This window comes from Morone saxatilis, unplaced genomic scaffold (genome assembly GCF_004916995.1).
Source record: "Morone saxatilis isolate NCDOM2014 unplaced genomic scaffold, NCSU_SB_2.0 Contig20, whole genome shotgun sequence".
NCBI classification, from domain to species: domain Eukaryota; kingdom Metazoa; phylum Chordata; class Actinopteri; family Moronidae; genus Morone; species Morone saxatilis.
In genome coordinates, this window is record NW_023339763.1 from 25152149 (window position 1) to 25167876 (window position 15728).

General features: G+C 39.1%; 1 protein-coding gene across 3 annotated transcripts in view; it reads right to left on the reverse strand.

Annotated features, from left to right (window-relative positions):
• Nucleotides 1-6: 6 nt before the first annotated feature.
• Nucleotides 7-15728, reverse strand: part of LOC118332006 (myotonin-protein kinase) — a 20882-nt gene continuing 5160 nt past the window's right edge. Inside the window, exons 2-15 of one of the 3 annotated variants that reach the window (XM_035667131.1) lie at nt 12636-12727; nt 11150-11233; nt 10879-10974; nt 9696-9844; nt 9308-9401; nt 8652-8849; nt 7849-8064; nt 7057-7136; nt 6859-6955; nt 6533-6687; nt 5996-6093; nt 3518-3579; nt 3209-3283; nt 7-1856 (exon numbers count right to left, since the gene is read on the reverse strand). In XM_035667131.1, the coding sequence (XP_035523024.1) occupies nt 1755-1856; nt 3209-3283; nt 3518-3579; nt 5996-6093; nt 6533-6687; nt 6859-6955; nt 7057-7136; nt 7849-8064; nt 8652-8849; nt 9308-9401; nt 9696-9844; nt 10879-10974; nt 11150-11233; nt 12636-12727 (1598 nt within the window). In that variant the 3' untranslated portion in view covers nt 7-1754. Of the gene's footprint in view, nt 1857-3208; nt 3284-3517; nt 3580-5995; nt 6094-6532; nt 6688-6858; nt 6956-7056; nt 7137-7848; nt 8098-8651; nt 8850-9307; nt 9402-9695; nt 9845-10878; nt 10975-11149; nt 11234-12635; nt 12728-15728 lie in introns of all 3 variants that reach the window. The other 2 variants (XM_035667130.1, XM_035667132.1) reach the window with 2 other exon arrangements.

Below are 15728 nucleotides of genomic sequence, written 5' to 3' on the forward strand. Positions count from 1 at the left end.
CCCAGTTGATTACTTACATTAAGAAAATTATTTTTAGCATTACAAGTTTTATCAATGTATGTTTATACATGACATAATACGCTAATGCTGACATTTGGTGGGAAATCTGTAGTAAAGTGTAATAAAAATAAAAAAATCTATTTTGGGCGATTTCTCTCCACTTGTCTAAAAGACAACATGTTATGGGAGCAAAAAAGCCCACACTTAAAGTGCATGAAAAAACTATGTCTGTGCCTATATATTGTCTCACTGTTACACACTACACTAATGGCGTGTTCACACAGAAAGCAAATTTTTTGCCCGATGAAATTACATGTCAATGCAAAGAGATGAATAACAGAAATGGTATGCAAAATTGCCCCTTCTGCGTATTTGCAATAATAATTGAATAAAATATTCAACTTTAAGCAAAAAATGTGTCAGGGCTTTTGCAGTGTTGCGTGAGTAGGAGCGGACAGACAGAGCAGCTTGACCCGGAGTCCCAGGGGCAGAGCTAGAGCTTCTTGAGGAATAAACAGCCAGAGTCGTTTATGGAGACGTTTACTGATAACAGGAGAGATTATTTTAAAACCTTTAAACCTCTGCCATTAAAAAGTGTAATCATATTCACTCTCTTCTCAACCTGTCTGCTGTGAGCCACAGAGGTGACCCCCCCACACTTCCCTCTGTGTGCACCCAAAGCTCTTTTATACTACGTCATATTTATACAGAGACCGGACAGAACATTGCTCAGAGAAAAGTAAGAGGAAACTAGCCTACATGGTGAGTTTTTAAATACGTGTCTGTTACTTGATTCCAGCCATTGGTTTTACTTCACTATAAACTAAGTTAACATATCCCTGATCAATCTAAACTCCATTCAGAAAACATACCTTTTAAAAGTTGTTTTCTTGTCATCTTGCAGACTAACCTGACAAAGTAAAATTCAAATACTTTTTTCAAATCAGCATCATGATGTAGTTATTTCAGCAACCTTTTGTTCCGATTATTGCAATTAAATCTGTGCTATCAGCAAAATCTGATTATTTTGAGCTCACATGGCCAAAGTAAGATAGATTAAAGAGTGACTGCAAGCAAATACAGCACACCTTTCACCCTGGAGTAGCCTGTGGAGGTGTGGCTTAAGTTAATATACAGATATCATGGTCATTATTAGTAACCTTTTGAATACTAATACTAACTACTTGATAAGCAGGCACAGCAAAAACATGCCTATAGTAGTGCAACACAAGTACAAACCACCCCAAGGTGCAGATACACAAGAGAAATATTCACTGGAACAACTAAATGCACCTATATGGTCTAAGATACCAATTCAATTAAATTTTATCTGTATAGCGCCAATTCATAACAGAAGTTATCTCAGGACACTTTTCAAATAGACCAGAAGATAGTGTGCGCATAGAGTGATCTTTGGGCCCCTCTGTGTCACTCAAATATCATCATCATTGTCACACATTAGTGCAGCCTCTGACCTTAGTACATCTCTATTTTCACCTTTAGTCTGGTGAGCAAGTAAGGTAGGTCAGAAGATATCCTCATAATTTCTTCCTCATAGCTCTCAGCAGTCTGACCTGCCTTTCTCATCATTTTGAAAATCCTGTACAGTAATGGCACCCTCAGCATCTCTCATTAGAAGTGTTTTAGTCTTGCTATTTCTTGAGGAGTGGAGCAGGGAGTGAGTGTACAGCAGGGGCTCAGTCCTTTGTCCTGTTATAGTGAGAGAAGTCAGCATGTGCTGCCTTGAGGCGCATTTAAGAGATCTCAGTACAACAGTGTCTCTCCCAGGCTTGGAGCTCACCCCCTTCTGCACACACCAGCAGGTATGACTCACTCTTCACCTGTGGGAGGCGAACCTGGAGAACAACAAAACACAGCATGAAGTTATTTCTTTGGATTAGATTAAAATGCAATGAAACTATGTATCAAGTTGACTTTGGCCTTTAATTTCAGATGTTTTTTTGCAATGATAACTAAAATTAGAAATGTTAATTCTTGGATATTTTTTGCATTAACATGGTCAAATTAAAAGACAGTAATACTTGTACAGTACAATGTACAGTGTATCAGAATCTTTTAACTTAAATCAGGAGTTCAAGAAATCAATAGTTTCATCGGTTTTACTTGAATTAAAATCCCTTTTTTCTACACTTTAACTCTGATGCTTTCAATTGCTCTTCTTAAGTCTCACTTAAGAGTGAGCTACGTAGTTAGCAAAACACAGGCTAACTGGCAAGTTAATCTACATCCATCATTAGTTAGCTAGCATTGTGCAAAAATTAAAATGTGACTATACATATGTTGCCTTATCTAAGTGACTCACACATAGCATATCTAAGTACAGGAAACAAGAAAGTTTGTCTGTTGTTGCTCAACTGTTGTCGAGCACAGAGCAAAACAGGGTGGCACTTCAGCCAGGTGGAGCTATGCAGAGAATTTCATGATCATCAAACACCATGATAAAAAGAGTACATTAATGCACTCATCAGCCAAGTGAAAACACAGTGTGAACGTACCATTTATAGAGGGCTTTAATATGTAAATGTACCTTTCATTTTCAGAATGTAACCAAATACATTTACTGTACTGTACTTAAATACAATGCAGAGGTACTATTACTTCACTTGAGCATTTCTATTTTATGCTGCTTTATTTTATTGTATTAACTTACAGGGACAAATATTTATTATATTTATATTTATCACATTCATTTGACAGCTACATATCAGATTTGCAGATTAAAATTTTGCATACTAAACCAACCATTAACTCAAAATTTAAAAAAACTTGATGTAAAATATGATGTATTGTTATATCAAACTTCCCAACAGTAGCAAAATAGTCAAGATTAGCGCCACCCCAACCAGCTGCTCACACAGTGTCAATGTTAAAAGAGTCAAATAATATATAAGTAAATACTGACAGGAAGCATTGTGCTGCATAATTATAGTTTTACTTTTGGTATAGTTTTCTGATTAGACATCCACACTTCTACTACAGTGGGGTTTTGAATATAGAGTTGTACTGTTTATGGAGTCTTTCTACATTGTGGTATTGCTACTATACACTTACATAAAAACTGCTACTTCTATGACCCTGATGATGAAATGATATCCCACATACAACTATAAAACATACAAATGGTATAAAAATCTCAGTAGAGTATTCAAAACCCCACATCAGTCTAACTGTAACTGTATTACTGTACCCTGTGGAACAGGAGCAGGTGGCGGTGGAGAGGAATCACCAGCGGGTAATGGCAGGCTGGGGGCACTCTCTCCCTCTGTAACACATGCAAGTCAAACAGCAGCTTTGTAGAAACAGAAACATAGGTTGGCCTGTTGAATAAGAGCTTGGCCAGCTGTACACTATACACATTTCATGTCACACAGAGAAAGTCTCTGTTTGCCTGTTAGCGAGACTGGTGCAAAGCTTCTGCAAATGAATTAGAGAACCAAACAGGTTACATGCTGTTTTAAAGGTGTTTTAGTTGTATGTGGATTAAAGATAGGCTTACATCCCCTGGTGGGTCCACACAGTGGGCAGGCAGAGCAAGAGATGCTGGGCAGATACTCAGCTCTGTGATTGGAGGAGAGAGAGGAACATTAGAGCCCATGGTGTGCGACGGGGGCAGTCTGCAGGCATTCAGCCTTGGGGTGGCCAGCCAGATTTTTAATAACACAAAGAAACAGAACAGAACCAAAAACAGTACACATTTGCGGTGATGAAAGTGATGATGGTGTGAGTGTGAAAGGAGAGAGAAGAAGCAGTGACCTAAGTGAAGTAAGCCATAGACTGTTTTATGAGGTACGTGTTTTTTGTCTGCATGCTTTTGCAACAACAGGAGTTGTGGTCATCATTCATAACACCTTTATCCATCAGCGCAGCAGCAGGAAGACCCTTGACGATGCCTCTTTTAAAAGCTCATGACAGTGTATTGATTTATGGAAACGGGCATCCAAGTTCCTGCATACCAAGGCTATTCTTAGAGTGGGTATTTACCACCATGTTCTGACTAAGGCCTCCAATATAAGCAGATACTGCTGCCCGGGACTGTGCAGCACTGTGTTTATTCAGAGTGGCTCATATTGTCTGGAACTTATTCCACCTCACATTTATGTTGTTCTTAAGAGACTCAGGACTGTAAAGTAGTACTTGGTTTGTTTGGGTGTCTGTGGGATTACATAATGTTACTGGCATTCTGAAAAAAGGTCTAACCAACTGGGTTAAATTTGAAATGAAAACAAAAGGCACATCTCTACCTCTTAATGGCCTTTAAAACCCCTTTCAGATCCCCCATCCATTCCAGTAGAAATAACTTTTCAAGGATGTATAGATCTGTGATTACTGTCATCTGACCCCATCTAGATCCACAAACTTATTTGATTGGTTTTCTGTACACCATTCGCATTGATAACCAAGACCACCTTTGTCAAGTCCTAGACCAGAACTAGTCGAGACTGAGTCAAGACCAAGTTCAAAAAGGTTTGAGTGCAAGTCAAGACCAAGTCCAAATAAGAAAGGCAGAGTCGAGACAGGGAAGGAAGAAGAAGAATACTTTTGCCATTGCCAATGAGATATGTTTTGGCAGTTAGGAAAACAATTGCAAGTGACACTGATTGGCTGCCTGGTAACCATGGTTATCATGTAACCACTGTCAATGCTGCTGTAGATTAAAGCACCAGTAGGTAACTTTTATAAAAAATATTTACAAAAACTAAGACAGATAATCTGTGAAAAAACAAGTTCATCTGGCTCCTCCTGCTGGTATTTACATGAATCCACCATCTTTATATCTGTCTCAGCTCTGATTGGTTGTTTTTCATCAGGCCCCGTGGAGTCCCTGCAGCGCTGGTTCCACATCATCTAAAGAGCCACACCCCTTATTCCAGCAAGCATGGATGACTATGAGGCAAATCTATTTTTGTTAATTGTTAAATTGTTAAAAGTAAAAATGAGACTTTGTTTTACTTGTATGTCAAAATATCATATGAAAGATTTATAGCTTTTTGGAATGGACTGGGTTATCGGAGAGAAGTGAATAGTGAAATACTGTTCTGATTTTTTCTGATTATTCTGATGCAGATGGTTTATAATATATCCTATTGATCATGTGCACAGAATATTTAACTTTAAACATACTGTTTGCTGGAGATAGTTCAATTTTTCCATTTCAAAATTTGTTTAAAATAATACAAAATATGCAGTGTATTTTAAAGCATCACTTTATTTATTTATATGAGTTAACCATTCATGAAAAATAAACCTGTTTTGTTTTTTATGGAAAAAATGTCTCAAGACTATTTATTGCCTTTTTTTATTATAAGGTGGTTTCTCATTCAGATTCTATATAACATGACATGTAATTAAGTAATTAAAGCTGCAGATGATTAATGATAAAATGAGTCTCATTCCCAGGTCTTCAAATATTGACGTTTTGGGCTGGTGGCTTGAAGATAGTTGATTATTGAGTCTCATTCCCTGGGTCCAAAAGCATCTGTAGTTGACCTTTGGGTGAGACTCAACAATCGATTATATTTCTTGGCTCTGGTTGTTTTCGTTAATTTTCATTCTACTGTCAGTAGAACCTTTTTTTTTTGGGTGGTTACAACGGGCAAGGCTGAGTCTGGCCAAAGTGACAGGGTTGGGATTTAGGAATAACTGGAAAGATGCAGGTTCAAAATAAATCAGGAAATCAATATAGGACTGTATGCTGGTGAGCTCGACAACTTTTTCAAGTCAAGCCATGTGAGGATATCAGGATTTACAGTCCTCACGATAATGGCAATTCACCATGATAAATATTGTGTTTAAATAAAGGGTTTTTTATTGCGGTACGTGAAAACGTGTATCATCCCATCCCTGTTCCTACAGAGTCATGGCATAAATGCATACAACATAAAGTGTAACAGAGAGGAACAGACGGCTAGATGGATGATTATAATGATGAGGAAGATGATAGCCTGATGAGGAAGCAGGGGGGTTGATCCCTTGCCTGTCTCCTTGGGGGCTCTCCAGTCCTGCATCTCCCCCTTCAGTCGCTCCATTTCTTTCTCCAGCTCACAATATCTCCTCTCTGCTTCTTGTAACCGTCTGTTGGATAAAGAGGGCAAGTTTTTGAGTTTTCAAAGTTTCATCACATATTCTTTTTGTTTTATATCTGCAGCTGAATTCAGTGAAACTGGGATGATGTAACTTTGCTGCAATGGATGCTTGTCTTTATTTGAAGGGAAAACTTCAAGTCCCAAATATAATTCAGCTCTTGTACTTTTTCTAATTGTGTTCCAAACAAAAAGTGATTTCTCAAAAACACAGATCCAGTCATTGTGGTAAATGTCCTACTTGTGTTTTCTGTCTACTGCAGTGTATTATACTGCTGCCTCCACAACTTCTCACATCATGTCACAATACTGGGTATATGATATGATTTTCCCCCAAATTCTTTAACAACATGAGATTAAAGACAAATTAAAAAAAGTGAAACTTATGTCTTTGCACGTTGATACAGTTACTGTATGATGTTAACTGATACCTCTGCAAGTCCTCATCAAGTCCTGATATTTGGTCAGTGTCCTCCTCGGTCGTGGTGTGGGTGGATGCAGTAGGTCTTTGCTCCAGAGTGAGTGGGAACTCTAGCAGTGGAGGCAAGTCGTCTGGTGGAGTGTCTGTGAGCTGCCACAGCTGGTTCTGAATTCAAAACAAGGGTAGATCAGGCCCAGCATAACAAAGAAAACACACTGAACAATATGTGTAAACATCACATGAATTACAAAGCTGTCTGTATAATGTACAAGGTAACTGATGCATCCTGACAAACAGACAAATGGAAGTTCTGACATGTGGTCTGGTCTGGCTCACCAGTTTATCTGGTGTGTACAGGGTCTTGCAGTCCCTCAGCCTTGTGGGGTCAATCTGCATCATAATGTCTTGACTGCGGTCGATGGCACCCGTCTGACTATAAAAGAGAGACCAGTTAAACCATACCGAGGAAGACGCCAAACAGTTGGAGTCGTTTGATGCAGTAAAAATGTTAATCATGAATGAATTGAGGTTCACCTGGTAGCGGTGTAAGAGTATCCAACAAAAGCCAAGTGTACACCTACTGGAGCTCTGTCCATTACATCAGACAGTGTCTCCTGCAGGACACAACAGATACCAACAACCACTTGCTGGTGTTATTCCATTAGAAGTTGTGTACATTTCGCATGGATCCACATTATATTACAATGTGTCAATATAGCAAAAACTTGTTTTGTAAATAGTTCCAGTGCCTGAAATGGGCTAGTACTAACAGGTACTGAGCCCTTCTGATTTTTGTCAACAAGTACCCTTACTTCTTACTGAGTACAACTACCTCCTGGTGAGTCTAGGTACACACCCCTTAACACCCGCATAATGCTTCATTTTGTTCTCCCACCAGCATTATGTGAAGACCCGCCCTACTAAGCTTGTGATTGGCAAGCGTTTGTTGGTTTAGTTAGTTAAGTTTAGACATGAGGAATGAGATGGTTAAAAAAAATTTCAAGGTGAGAGCCAATCAGAAGGAGAGTAGGGGTGAAATACCGGTGGGGAAATGGTCGCCTAACCAGGTTCATGTGTGCAAGTAGTTAACCCTATAAGTTTTCCACCCCGTTTTAGCAACGAAAGCTGGGAGAAAGGGCTCAGTCTCTATTGAGCAAAGCATTTAGTGACTGGTTTGTGAGTCTAGTTGAACAGATACAGATAGTGGTGTACTCGTTCATCCCTAATTGATTTTAACTTAAAGACAAAACAAGTGCTTAAAATACATAAAATAATTGTGTACAATTATGGATTTTTTTTAAAGACACAACCTAAGTTCCAGCATACCATTTCACTGAGACAGTCGTCCAGAATGTCAAAGTTGGAGGTGTCAGTTGGATCAGATACTTCAGGCAGAAAGGGGGCAGGGAGTTTATGTAGGGAACCCCAGTCTAGTCCACAGAAGAACGGATTGTTCCTGAAGTCACTGGAGCCTTTCTTTCCCAGACGGACTTCCCTCTCACAGATGAGTCCAGTGATGAAGGAACGAGCCTTGTCTGAAATCTCAGGGCCAGAAGAGGGGAACTCAAAATACTCCTGGGGACCAAAAAATAACTAAATGTTGGGTGTTTACTTCTGATACCACTAGTAGTATAACTGCTGCTAGCTGTATCACCCTATGTGTTCATACTGCTAAAACCACCACCACCCCAAACATAAAAGTGGGATTGTGAGTGACAATTGTGTATCTGATGTTATATTTTAGTCTAAAAAGTGTTAAAGGTGCTGTAAGTGATATTTTTTGTTGTACATTCTGACAGCCATCGCCAATATAGAGTGTTCAGTCAGTCACATGCATCCCCCAGTCCCCCCTTTCTGCAGGAAAAAGAGAATACATTTTCTGGTATCTCCTCCCCACTTTATCCAATCAGGAGAGAGAACTCCACAGATGCGGTTGTCAAGAATTTCTGTGTGGTAATTTGGGAAGGAGGGAGGGGGCTGTTAACTGCAAGGACAGGAAGTTGGGCAAAATGCAGATTTCACTTGCAGCAACTTTAAATAATCTGAAGTAGAATTTATATATTTGATCTGCCAGTGTCCTTTAAGTCCTGAAATTCAGATTTTCAGTTCTTTACAAATTGTGGGTTTACCTGAAAGTGGATGATCTTGGCATAAGTTTCAGAGATGGACTCTGCGTAAAAGGGTGTGGTCCCAAGCAGCATCTCATAGGCACAGATACCCAGAGCCCACCAGTCACATTCAGGACCATAACTTCCACCTCCCTCCACTGCCCTTAAAATCTCTGGAGACAAATAGTCAGGGGTCCCAACTGCTAGAGACGAGTGAACCTGCAATGAAATCAAAAATCAATGAAATTAAAAATTGCATCTATGGCTACGTTCACACTACTAGCCTTAGCGCTAAATGTATGATTTATTGCACGAATCAGATGTTTTTTTTGTTTAGCTGTTCAGATTGTTTTTGACTGTGAACCATATCAGATTTAATGTGAACAGTCCCGAAGGGACCTGCAAGACGTAAAAGTCACACAAATTATGATATGACTAAGGTCATATTCCAAAAAATCTGATCTATACCACATATGAAAGTGGCCTAAATTGAAATGAAAAGATCAGATGTGGTTTGTGTTATACACTGTTAGAAAAAACAGATTTAAGTCACACATGAGCAAAAACAATCTAATTTGGGCCATTTTTGCCTGCAGGGTTAACGTAAATGAAAAATGATTGATTAGTTGGATGTTTGGCAGGTTTTTCCCCCTCAAAGAGTAAGTGCTAAATCTCACCATCCCATCCTCTAGGAGCCTCAGACAGGAACCAAAATCCCCTAGTCGGATGTGTCCATCAGCTGTCAGCAGGATGTTGTCAGGTTTGATGTCTCTGTATAAGAATCAGAGCAGAGGAGGCCAGATTTCATTGATCAAAAACAAAATGTCATAGGATGTTAGGAGTAGTTTTATCAATGTTATCAATGTTACAGTCCCAGGACACAGTGCATGAATGTTTTGTGAGCTATGTTAGTCTTTAATACTAAGAAGTATTTGAACCATGTGAAAAGCAATGTTCATACTTTAGTTCTCATTTCTCAAAATAGTAATTAAACTGTACATGGCTGCACTCTGAATCTAAGAAGTAAAACAACACAAGCACCATCTTTTAAAGAGAAGAGTCTACCTGTGTACGTAGCCCAGTCTGTGCACACAATCAATGGCCATGACCATCTCTGCCAGGTAGAACTGAGCCATGTCCTCAGGGATCCGGTCTCCAAACTTACTGAGCAGAGTCAGCAGGTCCCCCCCTACATAGTAATCCATCACCAGGTACTGAGGGAGAAGGGGGTGGATGATCATCATCATCATCAGTCATTTTTATTAGTATAGTTGTGTTGGTGTTGCGCACCTTTGTTGAGGCAGATGGCCACCCACTTAGAGCTGGGGTCTGACCGAGGTTTCTGCCTCTTAAAAGGATGTTTTTCCTTCCTGCCTTTGCCTTGTGCTTGTGCAAGTGTTTAATGGTGGGAACTGTTGGGTCTCTGTAAATAATGTTATAAGGAGTACGGTGTAGACCTGTTCTATTTGAAAAGTGTCCTGAGAGACGAATTGGCGCTATACAAATAAAATTGAATTGAATTGAATTGAATTGAATGAGTGAGGAAAATAGCAGTGGGATTTAAGTTAAATGCAGTACATGCTATAGACCAGTGTTTCCAAAACGTTTTTTTTGGGGACCAACTTTTTAAAAATTACAAACCATGGCAACCCGATTCACAGTAAGAAGAGTAAATTTGTGCAAAAATAAACGTTCCTGACCATTTTTACTGCTTTTTCTGCATCTAATCATTATTCATTCAAATAAATCTTGTAAACTGATATAAAACTACATTTGCTGAAAATATTTAAGACATTAGGAAGTTTTGTTACCTGATCCATATACAAAAGCAGATCATCAGCGTATAAATAAATGTTAAATAAAGCAGCATTTTGAAAGATGTGCGTTTGCTAAATCTCAAAACTTCATCATCAGTAAAACAATAGACATTTTAAATACTTTATAAATGAGAAAAAAGGCATTTAGGTTAACAAGGTCAAATTTTTTTCCCTCACTACAAACAGAATGTGCACTTTATGAGACATATGTGCATTTAGGCAAAGTTAAGGCTCTTGTTTTTTACCTCATCAGTAAAACGATGTATACTTTTTAAACATTTATAAAAGTATTTAAGATGTGTTTTTAGCAGGAGGAAGATATTCTTCAACCTACATGGGGGTCGCAACCCAGAGGGAATGAATGCTAAGGACTAGCACAATACATTTTTGAAAAACGTTTGTCAGAACTAATTTGCCGTGTTCATATGTACAAGATAGTTGTCATCCTGAAAGGCATAGTGCAACTCTGTGATCCAGCGTCTGTCACCCCTCAGCAGAACCTCCCTCTCCTCCTGGTAACATGCTGTCTATATACAAAGACACAAACACACAGGCAGATGCAGGTAAATGCGAGCTACAAACAACAAAGTTAACTGAAGCTTGAATCAAAGAGCATGTGCCTCAATTTGGCTTTTTCTTCCTTTTATCTTCCAGCAACTGTCCATATTCTTTGTCAGTGCAGACTTGTGTCTGTGTATGTACCTCTCCTCGCCTTAACATGTCCCACTTATTCATAATCTTCAGAGCGTACACTTGTTGGGTGCTTCGTATCCTTGCCACGGCAACCTGCAACAGTGATGAAACAGAATAACCATAATAACCACATGAAAGCATGCATGCACAAAATGGCCGCATGCAATAGTATAGACATACGTACATACGTACAGCTGTTTGATAGAGTGAGGTGGCGCTGTTTATACAATCATATAAAGAGTACTGTATATACAAAAATCGAAAGATAAATAATTACATTACAATGTGTATATGTTCCACATTGTAAAGTGAGCCCTTGCTCATAACTAAGCAAGAGTTCAAAGTTAACCTGTGATCATTGAAATTACAATGATAATTTGAGATTTCACTCAAGTTGTATACAGGTTGAATAGTTCAAAGCCTTGTGACTTTGGCCCATTCTAAGAAAAACATATTAGTTCAGAAGAGGACCTTACATTTTACAATGTGGAATCATTTATTAAGGGAGAATGAGTATTCTTGTGGTACTACCACCTTATAAGGCCCATACTGAGCAAAGCATATTAAGATCATAATTCATGTATAACAACTTCCCTAGTTACTATCAATAAGCAGTAATTAGGATTACTAGCCTAGTAGTTTTAAAACATGGTCATGCAGTATAAGTAATTAACACATGTTTTATGATGTCTAATAAAGAGCCAATATGCTTCCTTAAAGCTGCAGTAGGTAATATAAAATAACTTTTTTCCCATATTTGCTGAAACCTTCACTATATCCTGACAGAACATGAGACAGATATTCTGTGACTTGTTCTAGTTCTCCAAATGGTATTTGCAAGAATCTGCAAGGCCTGAACTAAAACATCCAAGCTGAGAAAGATACTAGACACTGTTGGAGGCTTGAAGATAGTCGATTGTTCAGCCTTATTCCTAGGGTCCCAAAAAATCTGTATTATCTGCCTCATGTACTACCATCAGGATATAGTGAAAGCTTCAGCAGATATGACAAAAATAGTTGCAGCTTTAATATAAAGTATTACCAAAACTTAGTGGAACCTTTAAAAGGTAGGATTTATTGCAGGGTTGCATTAATTTGTACAGGCACACCTAATAAACTTGCACTTGAGTGTAGAGGGAGAGAAGTAAAGAAAGAAAACAGGAGTCACAAACCTAAATCACATTTGCACCTGTATCCAGAAAAGCTTGAATATAAAACTCTTTACAAAATGAGCTTAATTAATGATCATTCAAGATATTAATAAGCCACATCTAAATAGGTGGATATCACAAGCACCCAAAACAACACAAAAGAGCATTTTCTGTTGTTGCTGATTTTACAATTGATGGTCAGGAGGATTGAGAAGAAAAGATGTTCAAATATATAGTGCCAATGCAGTGTAAAAGTGTAAAAACTAAATAAATAATTCAAATTCTTCTGGAAACAATTCTAATCAATACTACGTCAGAACCTGCTGGTTAATAATACTGCTCACCTCACTGAATGTGCCTCGGCCAATCACCTTCAGGATGTGAAAGTCTTCTCTTTTGATGCGAGTCCTCTTCACCTGCCTCACCAAGGGATCAGCTGTGATTGGAGGAGAGGAGAGAGAGAATATATGTGTTCCATAATGTAGCCTTAGGTTAGAGTGGAAGGGGAATGGAGGTTTGCTGGTATCAGTGAGAGATATTATGCAGTGATGTTTTATGAATGTTGTATTGATTTTAAGGCAGAAGGACTTGAACCTCATAAGCAAATGTATACCCCAAACCACTACTGACCTCTTGAAGTGGAAATTACCACTAAATCTGAGTACTCAGTTCCCCTTTTTAAATATGTCCAGTGGGTAATTTTAAAGGACCAGTCTGTCTGATTCAGTGGCATCGAGCAGTGTAGTTGCAGATTACAACCCCATCACCTCATCCTCACCTTCCAAGCTTATAGGACAAACTACAATGGCCAAAAACCATGAAAGGGACTATCTAGATCCACTGTTTGGTTTCTCCTTTCTGGGCTACTCAAGAAATATAGCGGCTGCCAGAAGAGGATCCTCTCCCTCTGTAGATAATGGCTCATTGTAAAGTAACAAAAACACTTACTCTACTATACACTGATACCATTTCTGCCAATAGATCATTGTAAATGTTACACACTGGACCTTTAAATCAAGGCCTATCTCAGGGTCATTTGAAGATGTTTTTATGCACATTTTTATGCTTCTTTGCTTCTTAAATATCTTAAATCTACTGTATTTTTTACAGACTACTGTTTTATTTAATTAATAATGCTTTCTTTTACACATAGTCTTTTAATCTAAGTCTAAATAATAAAATACCATTTGCTAATGGACATGACCATTTATATAATGAAACTGATTAAGTGTTTTTTAAGCTGAATAAGGTAATGAGGTCAGGTGTGCACTGATCTGTGTGAATGATTTGATCTTCTGGATGTACTGTGAAATGCTTTGCTGCTTTCTTTTTGAGATGTGGTCATTTCACTTTGGCTCTCTAACTACAGCAGCCTGCTAACAACTGTGTACATGCATACAGGCAGCTGCTCTGTGTCCTTCCAGTTGAACAGAAGATTATATTTGCCATAAAGGGAGTTCCTCTTCGGCTGCATCGGAGTCGCTCTGTAGAGCTAAAAATAGCAGCTATCATTTATGAATCAAGGCAAGTTTTCCAGTCCTTTATTTTTATTTTTTATTCCCCACCTCCTCACACATCGAGAGGAATGCAAGTGAAGCAGAGGCATAGTCTTAACTGTTTTTAGATGAGGAGTAAGAGCAGCGTCAGGCACACACACACACACACACACACACACACACACATATACTGTCGCCTCAGAGCTAAAGGAATCCTGAAGCAACAGGACGGTCCTGTGAAAAGGACCCTTTGTCCACTGTGAACATGTACAGTAGCTCTGGGTCAGTAGACTGGGACAGCCATGTGACCTGTGTTGCATCATAGTCTTTTACATAGAAACAGACAGATGAATAGACAGCATTTATTCTGATGTCACACAAAACTGACCTTGGTACAATTACAGAACATGACTGTATAAATCATTTAGTCTCATGATGGCAGGATGAAATAATAACTCCAGTGCGCTTCTATTCGGGTTCATAGAAGAATCTCCAAGAAAGTCTTAACAAAGGGGAGAATAAAGCAGATCAGTCCTTAAAGGTCTTAAAAATCAACATAACCTCTCATGTTGCTCTGACAAATCCGTAAAATCATCTCCAAATATCTTCATCGCCGTTACTATGTAATGTAAAATGGAGTATGGTGGGATTTTAGAATGAACAAATGAATTTAGATCTGATATGAAGTGTATTATGTATATCCGATTATGTAAAGACATATCACAAGGCAGTTAAATCTTAATAAATATGTGAAGATTCAGATTGGTGAGGTGGAAAATAAATCACGATACTCTCTTTAAACAGCAGAGGGTGCTCTTCTACTCTCTACTTTTGGCTTGTTTAATGGACTACGTCACCCGCGTCGTGATTGACGATGTGCCTTACTGTTTAAAATTAGAGTCAGAAAGTGCAAAAGGTAAGAAAATAACAGTCAAGAAATGGCAAGAGATTCACTTTTACAAAGAAAAATAAAGATAAATTGTGATATGTTTATACCCTACCTCAGAAATAAATAAGGATTTATAAATCAATATTTAAAATATAAGAGAAAATATATATTTTGTGGATTTTTAAAATCTTCAGTCTTAATTTCACTTCATCCATTCTAAACCTCTAACCAGGTCTGGGTTGCAGTGGCAGTAGACTAGAGTTAACCCAGATGTCCTTTCCCTAGCCACATGGTCAAGGTGTACTTGAGGCATCTGGAAACATTCCGCCAGATGGGTTTTATAATCCCTCCAGTGTGTCCTGGGTTCTAGGATCTCTAGAGCTGAGATATTGCTATCCCACATTAGACTCTTCCTACGTCCTGCCTCTATTTGCTCTGTTCTCCAATAACAGTTGAGCAGGCCTTAGTCAGAACTTCGGCCAACTTTCTTCTTTACTGTACTTCGAGGATAGCTAGGCTAATCTTCACTTCTTCCCCAGAGTTCTTGTTGCGGGGGGCGGGGCCGGGTGGGTGCATCGCGCAGGGTTCTCGGCTAGTGGGAGCCTGGTGAGGACCGGCCTGGCTCGTCAGCTGGTGCCTGCCGTGTGCGGGGTGTGCTGCGGACATAGTCGGGATATACGAGACGGAGTTAAAGTAGGAAAGGCCCTCGGCCGTGAAATGCCCTAAATGAGATGCGACTATTACTCACACTAATAAGAAAGAAATATAAGAAAGCAACCGCCTAGGTACCTCTCAGCACTGTGAAGCCGAGGCTGAACTAGCAGTCAGCGAAGCCTCTGTGATTTGAGCCCGAGGCTTTGGGTTGAGTGCCCGTGGCCTATTAACGACTCTAGTGCCCACCCGTCGCTATTATGTAGTGCGTGTCGGATGGGGGAGGGGGACTTGTGGCTGGGGTTTAGTGGGGATGAGAGGTGGAAGTATTAGATGCTTACGGGTTGTGATGTGAGAGTGGGTGATGAAAATTAGTCAGCCAAGAGGGAAACCCGTGAGTG